This window comes from Fundulus heteroclitus, chromosome 20, assembly GCF_011125445.2.
Source record: "Fundulus heteroclitus isolate FHET01 chromosome 20, MU-UCD_Fhet_4.1, whole genome shotgun sequence".
Classification (NCBI taxonomy): domain Eukaryota; kingdom Metazoa; phylum Chordata; class Actinopteri; order Cyprinodontiformes; family Fundulidae; genus Fundulus; species Fundulus heteroclitus.
The window spans coordinates 3,753,980-3,776,075 of NC_046380.1; the positions used below are offsets into that span (position 1 = coordinate 3,753,980).

General features: G+C 41.5%; 2 protein-coding genes across 3 annotated transcripts; one reads left to right on the plus strand and one right to left on the minus strand.

Annotated features, from left to right (window-relative positions):
• Positions 1–1,107: 1,107 nt before the first annotated feature.
• Positions 1,108–20,863, minus strand: LOC118567250. The gene is made up of 6 exons (XM_036151920.1): positions 20,780–20,863; positions 20,245–20,310; positions 20,008–20,090; positions 19,845–19,928; positions 19,558–19,763; positions 1,108–1,506 (listed from the first exon to the last, which is right to left on the minus strand). The coding sequence occupies exons 1-6, from the start codon at positions 20,861–20,863 to the stop codon at positions 1,328–1,330; spliced, it is 702 nt and encodes a 233-aa protein (XP_036007813.1). The 3' UTR covers positions 1,108–1,327.
• LOC118567304 (nuclear factor 7, brain-like) lies at positions 1,683–4,566 on the plus strand. Of its 2 annotated transcripts, none has more exons than XM_036152133.1 (2): positions 1,683–1,913; positions 2,013–4,566. In XM_036152133.1, exon 2 carries the CDS (start codon positions 2,030–2,032, stop codon positions 3,413–3,415), a length of 1,386 nt encoding a protein of 461 aa, XP_036008026.1. In that variant the 5' UTR covers positions 1,683–1,913; positions 2,013–2,029; the 3' UTR covers positions 3,416–4,566. The 2 variants fall into 2 exon arrangements, with proteins under 2 accessions (XP_036008026.1, XP_036008025.1); XM_036152132.1 differs by having other exon boundaries at positions 1,685–1,941.
• Positions 20,864–22,096: the final 1,233 nt, after the last annotated feature.

Consider the following 22,096-nt stretch of genomic DNA (forward strand, 5'->3'; position numbering starts at 1 on the left):
ACGGGGAATCTCCTGAGAGGCTGACTGGGTTCCTTCAGTGCCTACCCAGGTGCTTCAGCTGGATGTAACGCTGCCAATTAAAGCCCCAAAGGACCCGCTGGTCTTCTGAAATGTCCGTTTCTCTTCCTCAGTCTTTATTTCTTAAGATGTGCTTTTATTTAATTGGCTTTAAAATGTGTCACGGCCGTGCTTTCCTCAGATTCTTCCTCAGATCTGTTTGGCCAATCAGGTTTCTCTGATCTCACAGGTCAGCCAATCGGGTTGAAGTGATGGTCTCAGTTAATAGTTACAGCTTTTAAGTTCTGATGCTCAAAAATGGTGGATTCATGTTGAAAATGTTGTGTGATAATGACAAATAAAAGACATTTTAAAAAGATTTGGTTTTCTTTTAGTGTCATTTTGCTGTTTTCTTGTCTGATTTTATATTTAAGCTTTAAAATTAAAAGTAGATCTCAAAGCAGTGTGTTGCCCTTTAAAATATTCTTGAAATTAATGCATTTGTCCTTTATTTGAGCAGGTAAATAAAATCCTCCAATGGAATAAAATATTGCACTTTAAATAGGAACAATTCATCTCTATCTTATTTCAAGTATAGTTTATCTAATAATCTTATTTTAGGGGTTAAAATACTTAATCCATTGGCTGATATGTTATTTAACTGCTCAAATAAATAACAAATATTCATGTCAAGACAATTTTACTTATTGTTAGTCCACATTTTGCAGTTTGGTGCCATATTACCAACATATTTTTACAGTTTATGAACTTTGAGGTAGGGCTGGGTGGTATCGAACAAAATAATCACCAATTTTGAGGCTGAATTATGACAGGTTTGTCTTTTCATAAAGTAATTATAAAAAGGCATCTCTGAATCAAAGCTTTATCCCAAATGTCTCTCGGGCACTTTTTTTAAACAAACAGCTGTAGATCAATACAAGAAACGGCTAAAAATAACCTAATTGAATACATCTCATAAACGACATGATCTAATCTTATATCTCTTTATAATCTCTATATATTGCACAGAATTGAATTGTGCTAACTACTAGGCTGCAGCACCCCATTTTTTTAAATTCATCCCAATTTAAATCTAGAACTGATCAAGAATTTACTTTAGATTATTTATTAAAAGCTTTTCTTTCATTTCTAAATAACCAAAGTAGAATCCTTCATTTAAAGGCAACTTTGACCTCTTTGGATCAGAACAGCAACAACATTAAACACAATAAATCTTGTAGGTTTCAGGACATCATCTGCAGCAAAGGAGGTTAATTTAACCAGATCTAATGTCATGGAGAAAGTCTTGGTGGAAGCAGGTAAACGGGGGTTAAAGGTCAGACCTGAGGTGTTGGTCTGCACTACACACCTGTCTGACAGTTTCCTGCTGGCTCTCTGACAGCTGCACCGTCCAGCTGAGCTCAGCCTGCAGCGACCGAGGAACGCACTCCAGGAACGAGGAGTTTCCCTCAACACCAAACACCACCTTCACCTCCACAGAGTCTGAATCTGAGAGAAAAACACGAAGAAACAAGAACGCAGAGCATGAAATGTGAGCATCTGGATGTTCCAGTCAGTGGAGACCCTACAAGAACTTTAGGACAGGAAAATAATAAAATGTTAATTCAATTTCAACCAGTTCTATTAGAAAAAGCTATACTGGTGTTTTTCTGAAGCAGCAGATCCACAGAACGTCCTCTAGAGGGCGCCACATATCTGCCTCCAGACTGATTACAACAGGAACCCTTTTAAAAAAAAACAGGAAACAGTTCAGAAAGTGTCAGAGATTAATGGAGAATCCACCGTGAGGATCACCTTCATCATCACCTTCATCAGCTACTCAGGGCAGACTAACAGTGAACGAGGAGAACAGAGGGAGCTGAGGGACCGAGACGCTGAAACACAGACTGCTGCAGGTGGAAAGACAAGAAAATCAAAGTGAAAGTAAGAGAAGAAAGTTTCTGCAGGAGGGAAACTGACTTCCTGGTTTAACGATCTGTCTGCTGTGTTTCCAGCTTCACTCAGAGACTAAATGGCTTCCAGATTAGAGGAGGATCTCTGCTGTCCGGTCTGTCAGGACATCTTTAAGGATCCGGTTATTCTGTCATGTAGCCACAGCTTCTGTAAGGAGTGTCTGAAGAACTGGTGGAGAGAGAAAGCAGCACAAGAGTGTCCAGTTTGTAAAAGAAGATCTTCTAAGGTTCAACCACCTTTAAACCTGGTTCTGAAGAACCTGTGTGAGACCTTCCTACAGCAGAGAGACCAGAGAGCTTCAGAGGATCTCTGCAGTCTGCACTCTGAGAAACTCAAACTCTTCTGTCTGGACCATCAGCAGCCAGTGTGTCACATCTGCAGAGATTCAGAGAAACACACCAACCACAGATTCAGACCCATCGATGAAGTTGCTCAGCAACACAAGAAGAACCTTCAGGAAACTCTGGAACCTTTAAAGAAGAACCTGGAGCTCAGGAAGAAAGTTCTAGAGGAGTTTGATCAGACAGCAGAACACATGAAGGTCCAGGCCCGACACACAGAGAGGCTGATTAAGGAGCAGTTTAAGAAGCTTCATCAGTTTCTAGCAGAGGAAGAGGAGGCCAGGCTGGCTGCACTGAGGGAGGAAGAGGAGCAGAAGAGTGGGATGATGAAGGAGAAGATGGAGGCTCTGAGCAGAGAGATAGCAGCTCTTTCAGACACAGTCAGAGCCACAGAGGAGGAGCTGAGAGCTGAAGACGTCTCATTCCTGCACAACTACAAGGCTGCAGTGGAAAGAGTCCAGCGCTGCCCCCTGCTGGAGGATCCACAGCTGCCCTCAGGAGCTCTGATAGACCAGGCCAAACATCTGGGCAACCTGGCCTTCAACATCTGGAGCAACATGGAGAACATGGTCTCCTACACTCCTCTCATCCTGGACCCAAACACTGCTCATCCAGAAATCATCCTGTCTGAAGATCTGACCAATTTGACTTTAGGAGAGAAACAGCAGCTTCCTGTTAATCCAGAGAGGTTTAGGTCACGGTATTCTGTCCTGAGTTCTGAGGGCTTCAACTCAGGGAACCACAGCTGGGATGTTGATGTTGGAGACAATGAAGACTGGGAGCTTGGTGTGTTAGCAGAGTCTGTCCAGAGGAAGGGAGGCATAGCGTCTGGATTGTTGGTTATAGGGTTCTCTGGAGGTGAATACTCAGCATGGTCTCCTTCATCTCCTTTCATGGATCTCTCAGTCCAGAAGAAGCTGCAGAGGATCAGAGTGAATCTGGACTGGGACAGAGGAAAGCTGTCCTTCTCTGATCTGGACACTAACTCACACATACACACCTTCACACACACCTTCACTGACAAGATGTTTCCATGCTTCTACACCTGGAATAAAATAAAAATGCTACCGATGAAGATCTCAGTGAGCAAACAGCAGCTCTGATGTTCTCAGCATGAAGAACACAAAGTCCAGATGAAACCTTGATGATCTGATTGAAACTCAGTGATTTTAAACAGAATCTTGGAGCTTTTTATTCTGAATTACTTTGAATTTAAAGTTAGTTCTTGGGTTACTTTATATTTTGGGTTATTAATCAGATTTATTTGTAGGTTAATAATTATTGAAATGTTTAGTAAAATGCACTGGATTTTATTTAGGGAATTTAAAGGAAGGGTCCTGAATGTAAATGCATGCCACACGTTTCAGATATTTGCTTTTACATTTTTGTTTTGCTCCACTTAATAAAATGTCAGCAGATTTATTGAAGTTTGAGATTTTAATGCTGCAAAATGTGGAAAAGTTAAATGAGGATGAAGCTGAAGCTGGGTAGTTTTTATTTAGTCAAATTAAGGAAAAGTCAAATTAATGAATTTTTTTTTAAAGTTTATTAATAAAATAGAAATGATTGGTGTAAAGCCATGTCTCGTGTAAATGAGCAAGTAGCTTTAGCATAATATTCAATAACAAATAAAATCTCTTTTAGCATTTAAACATTCTATTGATGAACACTTATTATGCATCAGGGTCACCTTCTTGTTATCTAGATGCATTTTCTCATCATTTGGACTTTATCCTCAATATTTCAACTTTATTCTGTTATAAAAAGAAAAACAACCACCAGTTATTCCCTCTGAGTGAACCTGAAACTCCTTCATGGCCAATTTTAACTACATTTTAACAAATCAGACAAGACTAAACAATCTAACAGCCCACATAAAGGGAGAGTTTCTGTGTCTTTTTATTCATCTTAATTTGGAGCATTTAAGACACAAAGTTCAGTTTCTCTGATAGTTTTAAGGTAAATTGAGCCAAATCAGACGAGCTAACAGAGCTAAACTTCAGAGATCTTTAATTGGACTAAATCCAGTCAGGACATGTGGACTCAGTGGCACCTCCAGGATTTTTACGGGGGGATTTAAATGTTAGGGTGGTGGTTTTACTTTTGTCATATAAGAGGAAACAAACACAAAACTCATCACAGGTACGTTTTCACTAATGTAAATTTCTAACAGACAGGAAATGAGAATATTAAATTTTAAATATTTTACGAGAATTTATTCAGTTTTATTAATTTTTGAACGTTTAACTGAAATATTAAGCAATACTAAATGTTGATATGATGTAAATTCTGTTTACTAAAAAATAAAAAAGTTTTGGTAATGATTTTGTGCTTAATATCATGTGTGTGTGTCTTGTAATACCCTTCTTATTTTTTATTTTTGCACATAACAGTGATTATTCTAAGAAAAATACAATTATTCCAATATTTTAAATGTTGGCACGTTGTAATTTTGATTAAACCTTTAATTTAATTAACATCCACTGTAACCAGAACAGTGCAAAAATCCTCCAGAACACATTTGTTTAGGATTTTAAGTGTTCTGGTTAAACTGTTTTACTGAAACATCATTAGTTCAACTTTTTTAGTAAAACTGTTTTTAATGTTTGCTTTTAGTTTCTATTCTCCCATGTTCTATTTTGTCTCTACATTTTATTCCTACTTGCTTTTATTCTGTTTTATTTTCCGATATTTTAATCATGTAAAGCACTTTGCATTGTCTCTCTACTAAAATGTTTTATACTAATAAATTTGTCTTGCCTTGAAACATTTAGGTTTGATGAACCCCAAAAAAGCAAAAAAAACAAATATGTGAGGGGCTCAGAAACTTTAGTAACTGATTTATTTATTCAGCTAAAATAAAAAAAAAAATTAAAAAAGCAGAAATGAGCAGGAAGTAGAGCTGGAGCTGCTTTATTCCACATTTACTTCATCACTTTAAAAACTGTTTGTGGACAATCAAAATATAAATACATCTCTCTCTCACACCCTGATTCAAAGCTGCAGCAGCGAACCGTTGACGACCGGATCATCGGCGACCGGATCTCAGAGGACTCAAACACCGACGGAGGGAACATGTTTGCACGCGGGTCCGTTTGCAGAGGGAATACTGGGCCGGCTGCCGGTACCGGACACGCTGAGAGACGCTCCGGTACCAGAGAGTCTGGGCTTTTAATACGTCATCGTTAGCAGAACAGACAGGAAGTGATTCAGTGAATCTTTCTGGCTTTAATAAAAAGGTCTGGACCATCGGGTCAAAGTTCTGACTCAAACCCAGTTTGGACTGAACCAGATCCAGGTCCCAAAGTCTCATGTGAGCCGTTTACATCTGGACCTGCAGAAACCTTCACCTCAGCTCCTCAGCGCTGAACAACACGGTTTATGCTCCTGAAACGGACCTAAAGTTCTGGTAATAATGATCCATCCAGTACCAGCAGAACCACACATCTGATTCAAAAGCTCAGCAACGTTATAGTGGAACGTTCTACTGGTTCTGATACGTTTCAGAACCCCGGCACCGACCCGTTCCTCATCAGGAGGACCCATCAGAAGCTGGATCTTTACCTGTTAGGACAGCTTTGCCCGAACCGACCCAAAACGGGTCGATCGTGACCAGAACTCTGTCCCGGGGCAGCTTAAAAGCCCAGAGGACAGAAATCAGAAGTTCTGCTTCTCAAAGCGTTTACATTTCCCCTCTGCCCGTCCAGAACCCAGTTGGTGTTCTGAAGGCCGGACGTCTCAGCTTCGGTTCCAGAACCCGGACCTTCTCGTCCGTCCAGAACTCCGTGATTCTCCTCACGGCTCAACGGGCCGGAGTTCATTTAATTTCAGACAAACCTCTGATTAGAGAAACGGCGGCTGATGGTGAAAACAGAACCAGAACCAGAACCAGAACCTCGGGTCATCCACACCAGCGGTGAACAGCAAACCAAACAAACCAGGAATCACTGCAGAAAAGTCCAGTTCCTGGTTCGGTTCTACAGCTGCTGCAGAACCCGGTCTAAGCTGCCATCGTTCCACAGAGTCGTGGTTTCCCAAATCCAGCTCAGACCGAATTAGGTCAGAAACGGTTCTGATCAGAACTTTTAAACCCAGCCATCATGGTTCTGTTGGTTCTGGTGCTTTTCATGATTTATTTGAGCCGTTCTTCATCCAGGATGGGATCACTGGACAGAAAACCAGCGCCGGTAAGTCCAGAACGAGCGGACCAGCTGCTAGCACCGTTCCCAGATGGATCTCTCAGCCGCATGGTTGGCAGAACCGGTACCGTTCATTTAAACTGGTACCTGGACCAGCAAGACTCTGCTGAGCGGAGTCCATGCATTCTCAGTCTGGCCCACTCCAGCCTGCTCCATCCAGAACCAGCTCTGAAGTTCTGGATCATTGTTCTGTTGCAACACCCGGTTCTGCCCGGGCTTCAGTCATCCGACCCAAACGGTCCCCATCAGATTATAACAAACCGGTTTAGATGTTCTGGAACCAGTTTAGTGTCGCCGTGGACCAGAATCAGCACCGTCAATCTGGACCGGGTTCTGCAGCGGTCCACACGGACGGGCCAGACGTCCTCCAGAGAGACGATTGGTGGACGAGACAAAGACTGAGCTGTTATGTTAATGTGAGGCGTTCAAACCGACAACCACCAGAACCGCTGTGGGCCCAAAGTGCTGCTGAACCGGGCCTTTGTGGTGCCGCTGACGGTTCTGGATGGTTCTGCAGAGACCAGATAAACGCTGAGATGCAGAGGAGCAGAGAATGGACTGAAGGGTTTTATTATTAGAGGTCAGCTTGTTATTTTCTGAGCTTCTGCTGCGGATGAGGAGTAACGATTAAATCCCCCCAGAGTCAGCAGAGTCTGAACGAGGTGAATCAGAGGAGCTGCAATAAAAATCTGTCCCCAGAACGTTGATCAGGGTCAGAACGAGGTAAGTGCTGCTCCTCACTTCCTCTAGCCAACACTGAACGTAGTGATGGAGGACATCCTCCTCCTCCTCCTCCCTGCTCCAAGCTTCTGCTCCGCGGCACAAGTCCGAGTCCGTCTCCTTCCTCCACGTCTAACGGTGGAGAGGAAAATCCAAAGAGCTCCGCCGCCTTCTATCCTGAGCTTCTCCACCGTCAGGGACGCAGAGGAACCTCTGTGGATTTCTCTCTCGCTCTGTTTGGGCTCAAAGCCATGGAGGGAAGGCAAAGCGCCTCCTCCTGCCTCCCAAACTCGCCTCCTCGCCGCCCGGTTCTGTCCTCTGGTTTCTCAGCGTCTCGGTCTGCGTTGCCACCAGGGGGCGCCGCTATTAGGACGCCTTGCCCAGCTCTATCTTCTTCTGGATGGCCCGCACCGAGTGGTAGATGAGCGAGTCGATCAGTCCCGCCACTGCATATTCAATATCAATCAATCAATCAATCAATCAATTTTATTAGTCAACTGCAATTTGCATTGCAATCGAAAATTCAGTTCCAGTACAACTGTCTATCACATACACTTAACAAGCATTTTGGGGGATTGACTGAGGCCTTGTGTTGCCATGAATGCAGCCAGTCGGCCACTGCTACATGAGCGCAAGCCGTTAGGTGCGTTCCTCCAAACTGCCCCAGACCCCGCTTTACACGGGGTCCCCAGGCGCTGCCCTTGAATCTGTTGAAGAAAGATTTACATTGGGGGAGTGGAGGGAGATAAAAAAGACAGGTGCTGCACAATTTGTGTTTTCACACAAAATGTGAAGCATCCAACAAAAAACCTCATTTGCACGAAAAGCACAATCAATGACGAGACACATATATGCAGAAGGTAAACATTTGAGTGCTGGTCGGGTAAAGTCATCTGTATTTGTGAGCATATGTGTGTCTGGGTGCATGTTGTGGGGAAATCTGTATGTGCATGAAGGCCGTCCCTCCGGCAGGCAAGTGTCCTTGATGGAAAGTCTATCACTTCGCAGCTCCAGCTTGACTCCTCCACAGATGTCCGCAGGAATGTGGGGTAGCAGGGGATTTGTGCGATGTCGCCATAACAACTCAGGGAGAATTTGATAGCGGGGAGTCCGATTTGAAAAAACTGAATTTGTTATGAGAACAAGCTGACACCAACTTTTCTGTCAGCCTTAAAGTCTTTTCGCCGCTGGCTCCAAGATCCAATATTCCAATAATCCAATCGATGGGCTAGTAACGTTCACACTTCCGGGTTTTATCCCATCTCATCTCTGTACCACAACCGCAGTCAGCTTATCAAGCCATCCGTTTTGTTCATTCAACGACCACCTCGTGATCACGTCGACTGCCGCTGGCAGTCTCATCAAGGCCATATTGACCGCCAGCAGCTTTTGAAGGTGTTGATACATTAAATATCCTCTGAGGCAAAAAAAGAGGAATCCAAGTATCGTAAATCCGAATAAGTAGACATCTTCGACGTTCTCAACAGAAAGAATTGAGGAGGCACACTGTGGACAATTTCTGCCACGGGTCCAAGATGTATCCCGCAAAAAAAGTTCCGTCGGGACAGGCACGGTCCCCGGTCCTTTGCTTTCCAGTTAAAAAAATTTGATCAATTGCGTTGAGAGACCAGCTGACGAGATCCATAATTGCCTTACAGCTTTCGGTTGCTACGAAGAAATGGCACAAAAGACACAAAACGAAGCAAATAGCAGGAGAGTGGGGGCAGGGGTAAAAGCAGGTAAGGAGCTCTGGAGAGCTGAAGAAAAACTGACCAACCTCGAGGAGAGACAGAACAGAAATATATATTGTATATATTCAATATATTGAATATATACAATATATTATTAATATATTGTATATATTATAATATATACATCCATCCATCCATCCATTTGCTAACCCGCTTAATCCCTCGTGGGGTCGTGGGATAATATATACAATATATTATAATATATTGTATATTCATACTAATATTAATTGTTGTATATTCATAGTAATCATTGCATATTCATATTCATATTAATAGGTGTATATTTATATTAATATTAATCAGAATCAGAAATACTTTAATAATCCCAGAGGGAAATTGCTGTTTCAGTACAACCGCCATAACATAACAAACAAACATCACAAACATTTCAGGGGGAGACGATTTACTGAGGTCATGCTGCCAAGGAACCACCTTGCACAGTGCCCACATGGCGCTGCCATTACTCTGTAAAAAGATAGAGGGAACCAAAAGGAAGGTGGGAGGGAAAAAACATAACTCATACTTTATCCTATTACAGGATACAGTTTGAGGTATTAAAAAACCTCTTGCACAAAAAGCACAAATAAGACGAGACACATATAGCAGAAGGTAAACATTTGAGACTAGTCATGTGTAAGTTGATCAGTTTATATGAGCATCAGTTATGTGTGTCTGTTTGGGTGAAAGTGTTTATTTTTCCCTGAACACTCTCCAGAGGCCATTGTCCTTGATGTTATTAGCCGGCCAACAGTTCAGAAAGCATCCGCAGATGTCAGCGGGGGAGGAGGGAGTGGGGTAGAGTTCTGAGCATTCTCTGCCATAACAATCCAGTAGTAGAGATAGGGAGGGCATACCAATGTGTTATTTTTTATGAGGCAAGCTGCACTGACTTTCCCGTCAGCTTTAAGTCTTTTGCTGGCTCCAAATGGTATAATCCATCCATTTTCTGATCCGCTTAATCCCTCATTGGGTCGCGGGGGTGCTGGTGCCTATATCCAGCGTTCATTGGGCGAGAGGCGGGGTACACTCTGACAGGTCGCCAGTCTGCCGCAGGGCAACACATAGACAAACAGGACATACAACCATTCACGCACACATTCACACCTAAGGACAATTTAGAGAAGCCAATTAACATAACAGTCATGTTTTTGGACTGCGGGAGGAAGCCGGAGTACCCAGAGAGAACCCACACATGTACAGGGAGAACATGCAAACTCCATGCAAAAAGACCCAGGGTTGGATTTGAACCCTGAACCTTCTTGCTGCAAGGCAACAGTCCTACCCACTGCGACACTGTGCAATTTTCCAAATTGTTGGGCTTTTCCGCGCTTCACTTCCAGATTTTATCCCATCACCCCTTTGAGTTCAACCACCAAAGCCAGTCTGCGTACCAGCATATCCAGCTTTCGGCTCTGCTCCTCCACCTTCCAGATCTGTCTGTTCACCGCCTTAGTGAGCGCGTCATATGCAGCCGGCAGCCTGATCAAGGCCAAATGGCTACCGACATCCGCTGTATTTGCTGATACATCAAATTGTTGTATACTTATATTCATATTAATAGGTGTATATTTATAATAAAATTAGTTGTAGTATATTTATATTAATACTAGTTGTATATTTATATTAATACTAGTTGTATATTCATATTTATAGGTGTATAATTATATTAATATTAGTTGTATATTTATATTAATATTAGTTGTATATTTATATTAAAATTTGTTGTAGTATATTTATATTAATACTAGTTGCACGTAAAGCTAGAAAACACGACTCTGACTCACAGCTCATCAGCGCTGGTTCCCCCCAGGGCTGTACCAACAGCTGCACCTCCAGTCATCAGTCTGTCAATCTCCTGAAGTTTGCAGACGACACCACTCTCATCGGACTCATCTCTGATGGTGACGAGTCCGTCTACAGGTGGGAGGCTGACCATCTGGTGACCTGGTGCGGGAAGAACAACCTGGAGCTCAATGCTATAAAAACAGTGGAGATGGTTGTGGACTTCAGGAAGAACTCAGCCCCAGCTACCCCCATCACCCTCTGTGACTCCACCATTGACACTGTGGAGTCTTTCCGCTTCCTGGGAACTATCATCTCCCAGGACCTAAAGTGGGAGCTGTTGTGCAATTATACACTGTTTGAAGTTATTTAATGTTTCATAAATAACTCTCTGTCTGTTAAGTATTGTCTGGTGATGATTAGCTCTTAAGCTGATATCAGGACAATGGTTGAAAGGGATGAATTCGAGCACTAGCGATCTTTTAACAGCAAAACCTGCACACACATACAATAAAGGAGTGACAATTTCTTTTCAAGTTCAGGAATTTAATAACAGAAATAAAATGAAGATCCAGAGAACATCACTTTGTAATGCTGTTTACCTGAATTAACACAATATTTCAATTAATAAATCCTCTCTACTAGGCTAGTGAAACTTAACTAAACTACTAAGCAAAATGAAGATAAAAGGAAGCTAAGCTAAGGAACTATTTACATGCAAAACAAACAAAAGACAAAACAAAAGTGGTTGGTCATAATCAGAATCATCTGGCTGCTTAGGCTTTTGTGGCAGCCTGTCCACAAACCTTTTGGTCTGCTGTATCACTGGAGAACTGGCTTTGTGTTTTTTCTTAGGCCTGTTCCCTGTCTGAAGGTTAAAGACTCTATGAAGGAACAAAGACTTGAAAAGTGGGTCCTCTTCGGGACCTGGAGAATTAAATCCCTGAGAATAACGTTCCATAAACGATAGTAATAATCTCTGGGTGTTTCATTTTCCTGTTGAATAATGCTGAAAGTGTCAAGAGTTATTGAAGCCTGATCCCTGTACGCAGAATATTCTTCTCTTAAAGCTTTGCAAAGAGCAGAATAACTGTCACGAATCTCTGGAGGTAGAGCTTTAATGAAAACATGAACGCTTCTAGCTGTTGTTTTCCAAATAAGCTTTAGTTTCTCACGAGATGAGGGAAATGGCAGGTCAAAAAGACAGCGTTCGACTTCCTGCAGATAATTATGGATATTGGAATCATGATTATCTGAGTCGAACTGTTCTATGTCCTGAGCAAGGTACTCAAGTTGGCGAAAACGGAGACCGTAATTATGAGGTGGCCCTGGACCACCTGGGAAGTCAAATCGTTTATGTTCGTGACCTGATGGAGGTCTGTGAACTAACTTTTGATGTAAGGAAGAATGTTCCTTATCTAATTGAGAGTTTTCCAAGGTGTGAACTCTGACATGTGGTGGGGGCTTAGGTTGGTGTGGACCACTTGTGTGACTCTTCTGGTCCTTAGGGGGCGGTACAGAGTCAGAACAGATGGTGGTATGAGTCAGGTGTGATGTCTGCTCATCCCTCCAATCTGAACCACATGTGTCTGCAGAGTTGTTTACCTGGTACTCTTTGGGGCTGTCCACTGCAGCAGGATGAAGCAGGGCTTCATCATGGACAGTCTGACTTCCAGCATCTCCCATGGAGTCTGTGGAAGTACTTCCTGTAAACTCAAAATTTAGAGGTTCTGTTCTAAATTTTGGCAAGACTGGTTCTGTTCTAGGTGCTGCGTTAGAAACTGCAGGGCTGTTCTGTGATTCCAGCTCCTGCAATGATTCAACCTGCTGAGGTTGATCATCTGAAGATATCACCTGAAGGGTGGAGGACTCACTTCTCTGGTGAGATGCAGCCTCGCTGACATCAGGAGCTTCGAGGTCCTTGGTGTCAGCATCAGCTTCCTCCATCCTCACCTCGGTCTCTGAGAGCTCCAGGCAGCACTCACACTGTCTAAAACCATCTGATGCTCAACCTGTAACTGAAGAAACTGTTTAGCTTTCAGTTGGGATCTTTGCTGATGCAGCAGGGTGATCTGGCAAAGAACATCTGTAATCAGAGCATCTTTAGTTGGGTTTGCAATAAAATCCATTAGTTCCTTAATCATTTTATCGCATTCAGCAAGGTTAAGATTGTTTGAATTATTGAACTCATCTGCAGATAACTTGATGAGGTCGCCAATGACAACCTTCTGCCTCTCTATGTCTGCTTGGTCCACCAAAGGTGCAGCTTCAGATGTGAGACGTTCTGGCTCCATCTAGCTAACACAAAACAAAAACAAGTTATGACAAACTTTCAAAATAACATAAGATCCAGTCTGTGCACGCTTAGCTATGCCTTTATGTTTAAACATACATTTTGCAAATACTTGTGTGTGTAGAAACAAATGCGCAGGTTGACTGTTCAACGTGCGACTTATGATGACACTATTCTTTCAGTGTTAAGATACTAAACCTTTAGGACTTACGAGCTCTGTAGCGACTGCTTACCTTTCTTTAGGGTTTACTAGCTTTTGCGCAAGGCTTCACCTTTTAAGGATTTACTAGCTTTTTAGCTTGTGCTTCTCACCTTTCTTCTAAGGGAAATTAGCACTTTTAGCTTTAAGAGCATCACCCCCCTTTCCACAAATAGGGTGACACCTCAGATAAACTAGGAGTTAAATCTGGAGACAAATATGTTCCACACAACACAAGTAAGCTCTCAAAGTGTCTTGTTAAACAAATATGCAAAGCATCTTAGGTTAGATATTTGAGCATCTAACTTTCCTGGACTGGCAGTTAATTTTGAAAGCGCATAAATGTGGACTTTCATTTAATGCTTGTGGTTTAAGCAAACATGAGGATAAGTCACATCATCTGGAGACAAATGTGCAACAAAAATTTGTTCAGTCAGTAAGCTTAACTTTACAATTAAATCTACTCTGGGACTGTTGGTTATGACGGATACCTTGATTGACTCAAGCATCTGAGTTTAAGCTCTTTGTAGTAAAGTTTATTATCACTAGCTGAGAAGTTTTTAGTTAATTTTTATTTTCCTAAAAGTCTAAAAACGTCACAGGTTATATTCTGATATGTGTGCAGTTCAAGCTGTGTTCACGAAGGCCCACCCAGGGACACCATAAATGTTGTGCAATTATACACTGTTTGAAGTTATTTAATGTTTCATAAATAACTCTCTGTCTGTTAAGTATTGTCTGGTGATGATCAGCTCTTAAGCTGATATCAGGACAATGGTTGAAAGGGATGAATTTGAGCACTAGCGATCTTTTAACAGCAAAACCTGCACACACATAGAATAAAGGAGTGACAACTTCTTTTCAAGTTCAAGAATTTAATAACAGAAATAAAATGAAGATCTAGAGAGCATCACTGTGTGATGCTGTTTACCTGAATTAACACAATATTTTGATTAATAAATCCTCTCTACTAGGCTAGCGAAACTTAACTAAACTACTAAGCAAAATGAAGATAAAAAGAAGCTAAGCTAAGGAACTATTTACATGCAAAACAAACAAAAGACAAAACAAAAGTGGTTGGTCATAATCAGAATACTTCATTGAATCCTGGTTCACTGCAGATCTGATTAAGAAAAACATGGAATGGAGTTAAAACATTTGCCATGTATTTCAATCCATTCACAATGCAAAGCCCAAGTTGAACAAAACATTATTTGTTAAAATAATATTCTGAGGACCAGTTTGTCCTGTAAAATCATTTAATTCAGAATCGCTTGCCTTTGTTTATGCGATTTTATCTCCACCCGCTACGGGGTGCTACAGTGATCGTCGCTAACCTGGTTAAAATCTATAGTTATCAAAATTGTCTTGAAAACCGGCATTAATATACCATATTGATGCGGGAATAAGGCTCATAACACCATCGGAGGATGGCGGGGCAGGACAGTTACGCTTTATGCTTTAAAACAAACTCCTTTTTGAAATGTCCGAGACCGGATGTCAGCATGGCTAATATCCTGTTAGCTAGCGGACGCTAAAGCTTTTGCTTTAATTTTAGTCATATTGAGTGGCTGGATAACATAAACATTAATGTCCCATCAATGTATGAAACCCTTGTGGAGGTAACCTTTCTGGTAAAACTTTAAAACGCACTCGACAGTGACATGGTACCAAATGCTAGCAATGCTATATTGCTAGCGTTTGTTCAAAACGCCAGGTATACACGGTTTACAAGACATTTCCCAATAAACCTTTTTAACTTCACCGTCAGACCGCTGCCCAAACCTGTTCTTTTCAGTTCTGTTCAGTTTGGCCATTCACGGAAGGGGCGTTGAAGGAGGAAGTTGTTGGTTTCTACTTGCCAGGCTAGCGTTAGCCTTGCAGCAGCATGTGGCTAACGGCGTGGTCTGGATGGCTTGGAGGCCATGTTCTTTGACCGGGATGCAGTCCAATTTGAGCAGGGGTTTTCCTCAGCATTCCAGCCTTCAGCTGCATCGGGGTTTGCTTTCCTGTACAGGCTGAGGAAAAATACACAGAGCTGTTTCGCATGCAGGATCTTTGCTCTGCATCTGATTGCGGGTTAAGACAGCAACTTAGCTCTGTATTTGCCCGGACATGTTTGTCCGGATTCAGTCAGGTCCTCTTCTGCTCCGGGAATCTCCCTCAGCTGCTGGCTGGTGTTTCGGTGAGGCCTGACCAGGCCTCATGGTCCAGGCATTCTTTCAGGCCTGTGTATGGCTCCTGCAGGGCCTTCCGTCACATGGCTGCGAAGAAAGGAGACCCGCCTCCTTGGGAGCTGGTCATCTCTTGAGGAGCGTGTGGAGAAGTCGAGAGCAGAGAGAAGGAGAGAAGCGAAGAGAGCCTTTGTCTGTGGGAGGAAGGTTTTTATTTGTAAGGCGGGTTCTCAGCAGGACCACCTGGAGTGAAGAAGGGACGAGCGAGAGAGGGGGAGAGGAAGGCTTCTCCTGGTCCCCCTTGTCCTTTGCAGCAGGAGTGGACTTTCTTTGTTGAATCATCCACTGTTCAGGATTCAATCTGTGTTCAGCTATTTATCATGGCATATGATGGCATAACAGAGCTGCACATCAACTCCCTCACCAAGAAAGCCCAGCAGAGGATGTACTTCCTGAAGAAGGCAGCTGAAGAAATTCAACCTGCCAAGGAAAATGATGGTGCAGTTCTACTCCTCCACCACTGAGTCCATCCTCACCTCCTCCATCACCATCTGGTATGCTGGTACTACCACTAAGGACAAGGGCAGACTGCAGCGTGTCATCCGGTCTCCAGAGAAGGGGGCTGCAATCTTCCATCTCTCCAGGACCTGTACGCCTCCAGGACTCTGAGGCGTGCAGGAAGATTGTGGCTGATCCCTTCACCCCAGTCACAGACTATTTCAATCACTTCCCTCAGGCAGGAGGCTGCGCTCCATCAGGAACACAACCTCACGCCACAAGAACAGTGTCTTCGCATCTGCTACCGGTCTTACCAACAAGGCCCAGAGCCACCTGTTAATCTGGACACTGTCTCTCTCCCCCGTTCAGGACTACAAGCTTCTGCGTTACATTAATACACAGTTTACTGAATGTATATAGCTTCTGTATATATATCTGTTCTATTTTATTTTGTTATGTCTGCACCATCAACACCAATCAAATTCCTTGTAAGTGCAAACCTACTTGGCAACACACTTGATTCTGATTCTGATGTGAGTATAGTATTCCTCAAGCAATAAGAGTCAGTTTGCCATCTAGGCCAACATCCTTTGTTTACCCCATGTGGTGAAGACTGAGGAAATATATTTTAAATATGAAACTGGATATTTAGGCTAATTGTGACTAATTTATCAAGCAATCCCAAATATCACATTGCTCATTCTAAAACCACCTTGTGAGATTATCCTATTATCCATGGAAGGATAACAGGATAAAATAAAAACTACACAAAATTAAAATAAAAACTACACAAAATGGAAAGGGGATACCGTTAATTAACCTGGATGAAGGGTTCTTTTTAGGACCCAAGGGGAGGTATGTGACTGCGTTGTAAATTAGATAACGGTTGTTTAAAAAAAAAAAAAGAACTGTCTGAATGTTGGTTTAGTTGACTCCCAAGACACAAGCCTGGACCATAAATTAGATTTAATGGGCGAAGTGTCAGATAGAACGTATCTGCTGGACAAAGACTCCACAAGGCCGGTTAGCTCAGCCCCCTCTGTGTTCCTGGAAGGCTTAAACAGTTTTAGCAGTACAATAAAGTGAATGTTAAATAAAATAGAACAACTACATAAACTAAGAAAAACTGGATAAAATAGAAAAACAGATGATAACTTAATGTAAACTAATTCTATTAAAGACCCTGTTTAAATAGGATTCAAAGCCGCATATCTCGTGTTGGAGTTAACTGGATGAGGGTTTGAATACGTGATAGAACAATAGGTGAACAAAATGGGGGTTTGTTTTTTCTCTCAGATTAAAAATAGGAACTTTTTCGCAGCACACAGAGTGGACATCTGTAATTGGAGCAGAGGTTACAGAGTTTAATGGAGTGGTGTAATGCTGAGATATTTTGTGTGCAATGTCTGGTAATTTTTTGAATCCAAAAAGCATGCTGACATTCTTACAGGATAAATGTACTTTAAATTCAAAACTGCATTAACTAATTTTTGATTTTACAGACAAGGCGATCCTCACCAAAGTATGTGTGCTATGTGTACCAGCCACGGAGAGTTAAGGGAACAACACCGGGCCAGCTTTCGGGTCAGACTGGCTGGCTGGAAGGGTTTTCAACTACCGCCCACCTGCACCAACAGGTGACAGGGCAGCTTGACGCACCGATTGCCACTCGCGGACGAGGCTGCTGGATTTTTATTTTGTTTCTGTTTTTTATTTTTAATAAAATGATTCACATACAGCTGTGTGAAGATCGCAGTTGGAACAATGACTCTATAAACCATCTTCTTTAAGGGCAAGGAGAATACATCTCTGAGACGCAAGACATCATGACAACAATTGAATGCATTGTGTAAAAAACAAACAAAAAAGGATTTTGTAATCACTGTATTTCCCATATGAGTTACATATTCCTTAGATGTTAAATGCTAGTACTGTTAGAATCTTGGTTCTGCATTGCATGATAATCTGTTTTTTTATTCTGTGGCTTGATCTGAGTGTAGTGCTTTCACAGGTTACATTAATTTCTAAAAATACATTTTGTTAATCTAGGTTAGGACTCAAAGTCATTTTTAGATCATATAACAGTTTCTGGTAGTTGCAAAGTTATCTTAGCCTTACACCTCTCGGATAAAGGTGCTTACTTTTCTTAATTCTAGTAGGTTAGAGATTCAGATAGGTTTAGTAGCTTATTAGCTTATACTTGGGCTATTTTACATTTAAGGGGTAAATTTGAACTTAATTTGATTTCATAACTCGCCAACAGAGGGGACAGTGGGTTACAATATTACATCTTACCATTTACACTTTAAGGGTTTCAAGACATAGACTTAGTTTAGCCTGGTTATTAGTTTGATCTGTGAGATCAAAACAGAGGGAAATTGTTAAGAAAATATCTTAGTCAAGCAGAGTGGTGTCTGTCTCTCCCTGCTCCAGCGTAAGATAAGCATGGAGTTTTATTGCCCGGGGGTCAGAAGAAGAGGGGGTCAGTCACCCCTCCCCCCCCCCCACCCCCCGAGCGAGCAGGAGGCGTTATAAAGTTAATAAAAAGGAATGTCTTGGTAAAACTTACTTCAGACAGACTTCACGACCGCGCGGTGAAATCATCTTGATTGATAAATGTAAACTCTGTCTCTATATTTAATTTCTATGATTTAAATATGCTTTTAAACTGTTCTACCTCTTGATTAATATTTTCTCACTTGCGGCCAAATCTGGAACTGGGGTAAATTGGATTTTCAATAGACATGTAACAGCAGCCCGGTAAACCCAATCTTTAACACTGTTTAACATCAACATCCAACATCCTCTGTTTACCCCATGTGGTGAAGACTGAGGAAATATATTTTAAATATGAAACTGGATATTTAGGCTAATTGTGACTAATTTATCAAGCCATCCCAAAGATCACATTGCTCATTCTAAAACCACTTTGTGATATTACATGGACCTTGACCTTTGAATTCCAAAACCTTATTATTTCAGAGCCGAACAGGATCTTATGGGTACTTTTAATCAAATTCTTTCAAGCTGTTTGTCCTGAGATATCAAGTTACCATGAACAGGACGTACTACAAAAGTTCATGCTTGTGTTGCAGGAACTCTCAGTTTACATCACTGTGGATGAAAGCATCTGCTAAATGACACAGCAACATTGTACTATTAAGATAGATTAAGACAAATTGTGATGCCATCCAGCCATGGAAGCATAAACAAGGATGTACACGGTCAAAATCTAAATTCATTCCCATGTACTCAAGTCCCTTTGGTATACCAGCATCATGTACAGGGGGTACAATTGTACACCAAGGTGCCTCATGTTACAGAATCAGGAGAGAGTCTTCTAGTTGTGATGTGCAGTGAGTAGTTGGACACACCATTATAGTATACACCATTGTGTAAACACAAGTAAATAAGTACCGTTAATATGAGAATATAAATAAGAGTGACAAACTTAAAATAGTTTTTGTCCAGGTCAGTGATGGAGTATTTTGGGATCTCCCCCCCTTCAAAGAGTTGCATCTCTATCCCAGCAATCATCTCTGTGGACATAAACCAGAGGACAGCCTCAGTCTCAGGGTTTTATTGTTGATTTCCAAGTATTACATCCTTGTGACTGGCTCACTACATACCAGACAGGAACTCCTTTCTTAATGCCCCGGTGTCGATGCCAGCTTCTCCCATGAAGGTGATTTTTAATGCGTTTGCTGGGCCTCCAGTCTTCTGCCGCTGCCAAAGCTTTAGACCTCTCTCCGTCATGTTGTCCCTCCAGACACAAATTTCAAAGGTCTTCCCCCTCTTAACTTTTGAGTCAACCCAACGCAGAACATCTTCTTCACTGTTAAAATAAATTATTGCGTCTTAAAAATCTAAATATATTTTGGCAGATAAATCAAAATTTCAAGATCCTTTTTTGTACCATGAGATGTCATCTATTAGATCTTGTGTTGGTTCTGGCAGATGATGGGGACTTTCAGGTCCAGCATCTGGGCTCCTTACACGACTATAACTAATGAAAGTTCTGATGAATTCCAACGAATTACAGCCAACCAAAATATTTGATGTTATGTGACTTGACTTACCTTGCTCCACAGGTACTAGCGTGGAACTCAATGTTCTGGATTGGGAAGTATTTGTTACATATCGGGCATATTATCTTACTTTGCTAAATGGGAAGATGTACAGACATAATTAGTTCACGTTTTGATAGCAAAAGTAAATGCTCATTTATGGTTTCACTCAAAATCAGGAGTCCTAAAAATATAAACCATTATATTATTATTATAGCAATAAATATTCTGTCCTACATAGAACCACACCTTGTTTGAAGATGGCACTACATCTGAACTCACAGGAAGGGAAGAATCAAGCTCCTCTTCTTCTTGCTGAAAATGCAGCCAAATGTGTGTCAGATAACCTGATTGGCAGTCGTCAGTCATTTATTATTCATACAAACCAAGAGTTGCTAATTCGCAATATAAACTTTTAAAGCCAGTTTTTTTTTTATAGTTATTGGTATTTTTTTTTACTCATTCATACTTTTGTGGATGCTTATCAGGCAATCAGCTTTCATATATGTATTACTAATATTTAGGTTCATGTTTCAAAGAATTTCTTAAATTTGTCATGACTAAACTTAATTTCTTCCTCATGATTTATTGCATGCCAATAACAGATACACATGATAACAATTTGAGAGAAAAAAAAAAACACCATATGGATTTTGGGATAGTTTTGATTCACTTCTGGATTAACGACACAATTTTTCAGGAATATTCAGGGACAGTTGCCTGTTGACAACATCCATCTTTAACTTGTATTAAGTGGAAAAATGTGACAAGACAGGCGTCTCACCTCTGAATCACAAAGAGTTGTCAGAGACGTCCCTTCACAATCACCTTGAACATGCAGGGCCAGCATTTGCAAAGGCATGACCATTTTGCACTGTGTGCATGTCGCCTTTGGCATGAGACTGAACTCTGGAGCATCCACTGGTAGTGGTGTCAGAACAATCTTCTCTTGCAGAGGAGCAATATATAACATAAGCTTCCCTCCTGCAGAGGCACTTCTGAGAACAGAGCCAGTGTATCCCTCTGACTCTAAGGCGACAGCGGTCATTCTCCTCTTTCCATGCCCACCTGCAAATTCAAGTTTTATGGGAATTAAAAGTAGTGCCTGCATACAAGGTATATCAACATCAGTGTGCTGAGCATGGCATTCAGACAGAGTAAATTGACCAATTCATGACATATTTGTATGTGAAAAATGTTGACATGAAGAAAAGTATTATCACCTTAATGATTATGAAACTGTGGACAAAAAGTTTAAAAAAATATATTCAAATAGCAATTATGTTAAAAGGCAGAATCCAGTTTTACTTGTGCAAGTAAAAACCGTCTCAATCCGTACCTTTGGGCTTCTACTCTCATGTGGCGGTAACTTTGTTTCAAACCCCCTGAATGTATTTCGTTTCTCTTTTATTGTTGGTGTGTTTGGGACGTTTCTGCGTGGAGATTTGTGTATTTGCCAATGACAGAGCTAAAGGTGTAGCGCTCTTTGGGCATAAACTCATCGATTGGAGCAGACACCAGATTTACTATAATCCCCCCCCCCCCCAAAAAAAAGGCAGACGCAGCAAATAAAAGGAGGTAGGCTTACCTTACTCTGCGAAGATAAAGAAAGAAACTAGGCAGCAAGAAGAGGTGTGGATAGTGCTTGCTCAGAAACCAGGGTTACATTAGCCCGAGGAGAGGGAACTCAGTTTAAATAGTGTTTATTTAACCTTTATGTATACATGCAAGTCCCATTTAGACACAGTTTCTTTTTCAAGGGAGACCTCTTTAACTCTTTTGATGATAGGAGGAAGCTGGAGTACCTGGAGAGAACCTGCGCATTCACTGAGACAAAATGCAAACTCCAAAAAGTGTGAATCCAGTTGTAGCGGCTAAAATCCTGTATTTTACGTTACTGGTTGTTGTTTCTGAAAGGCGTTGGTTTTACGTGCGCTCGATTAAGATTCGCCAGGCCGATCTTCAGTTTGACTTATTATAAAATCATTTATTATCAGAACAATGTCCATTTTCTTACTGTTTCCATTTAGATCCACAAACATTCCACTTCAATCCAAACCAACCACACTAGAAAACTGTTGCCTCTTCCCATTAACAACAC

Coding starts and splice junctions, on each gene's coding strand:
- LOC118567304 (XM_036152133.1), top strand. CDS start 2,030: ATGGCTTCCAGATTAGAGGAGGATCTCTGCTGTCCGGTCTGTCAGGAC.
- LOC118567250 (XM_036151920.1), bottom strand. CDS start 20,863: ATGGTCATGCCTTTGCAAATGCTGGCCCTGCATGTTCAAGGTGATTGT. Junction 20,091..20,244: donor TAGTGCCATCTTCAAACAAG/GTGTGGTTCTAT, acceptor CTTCCCATTTAG/CAAAGTAAGATAATATGCCC. Junction 19,764..19,844: donor CTAATAGATGACATCTCATG/GTACAAAAAAGG, acceptor TTATTTTAACAG/TGAAGAAGATGTTCTGCGTT.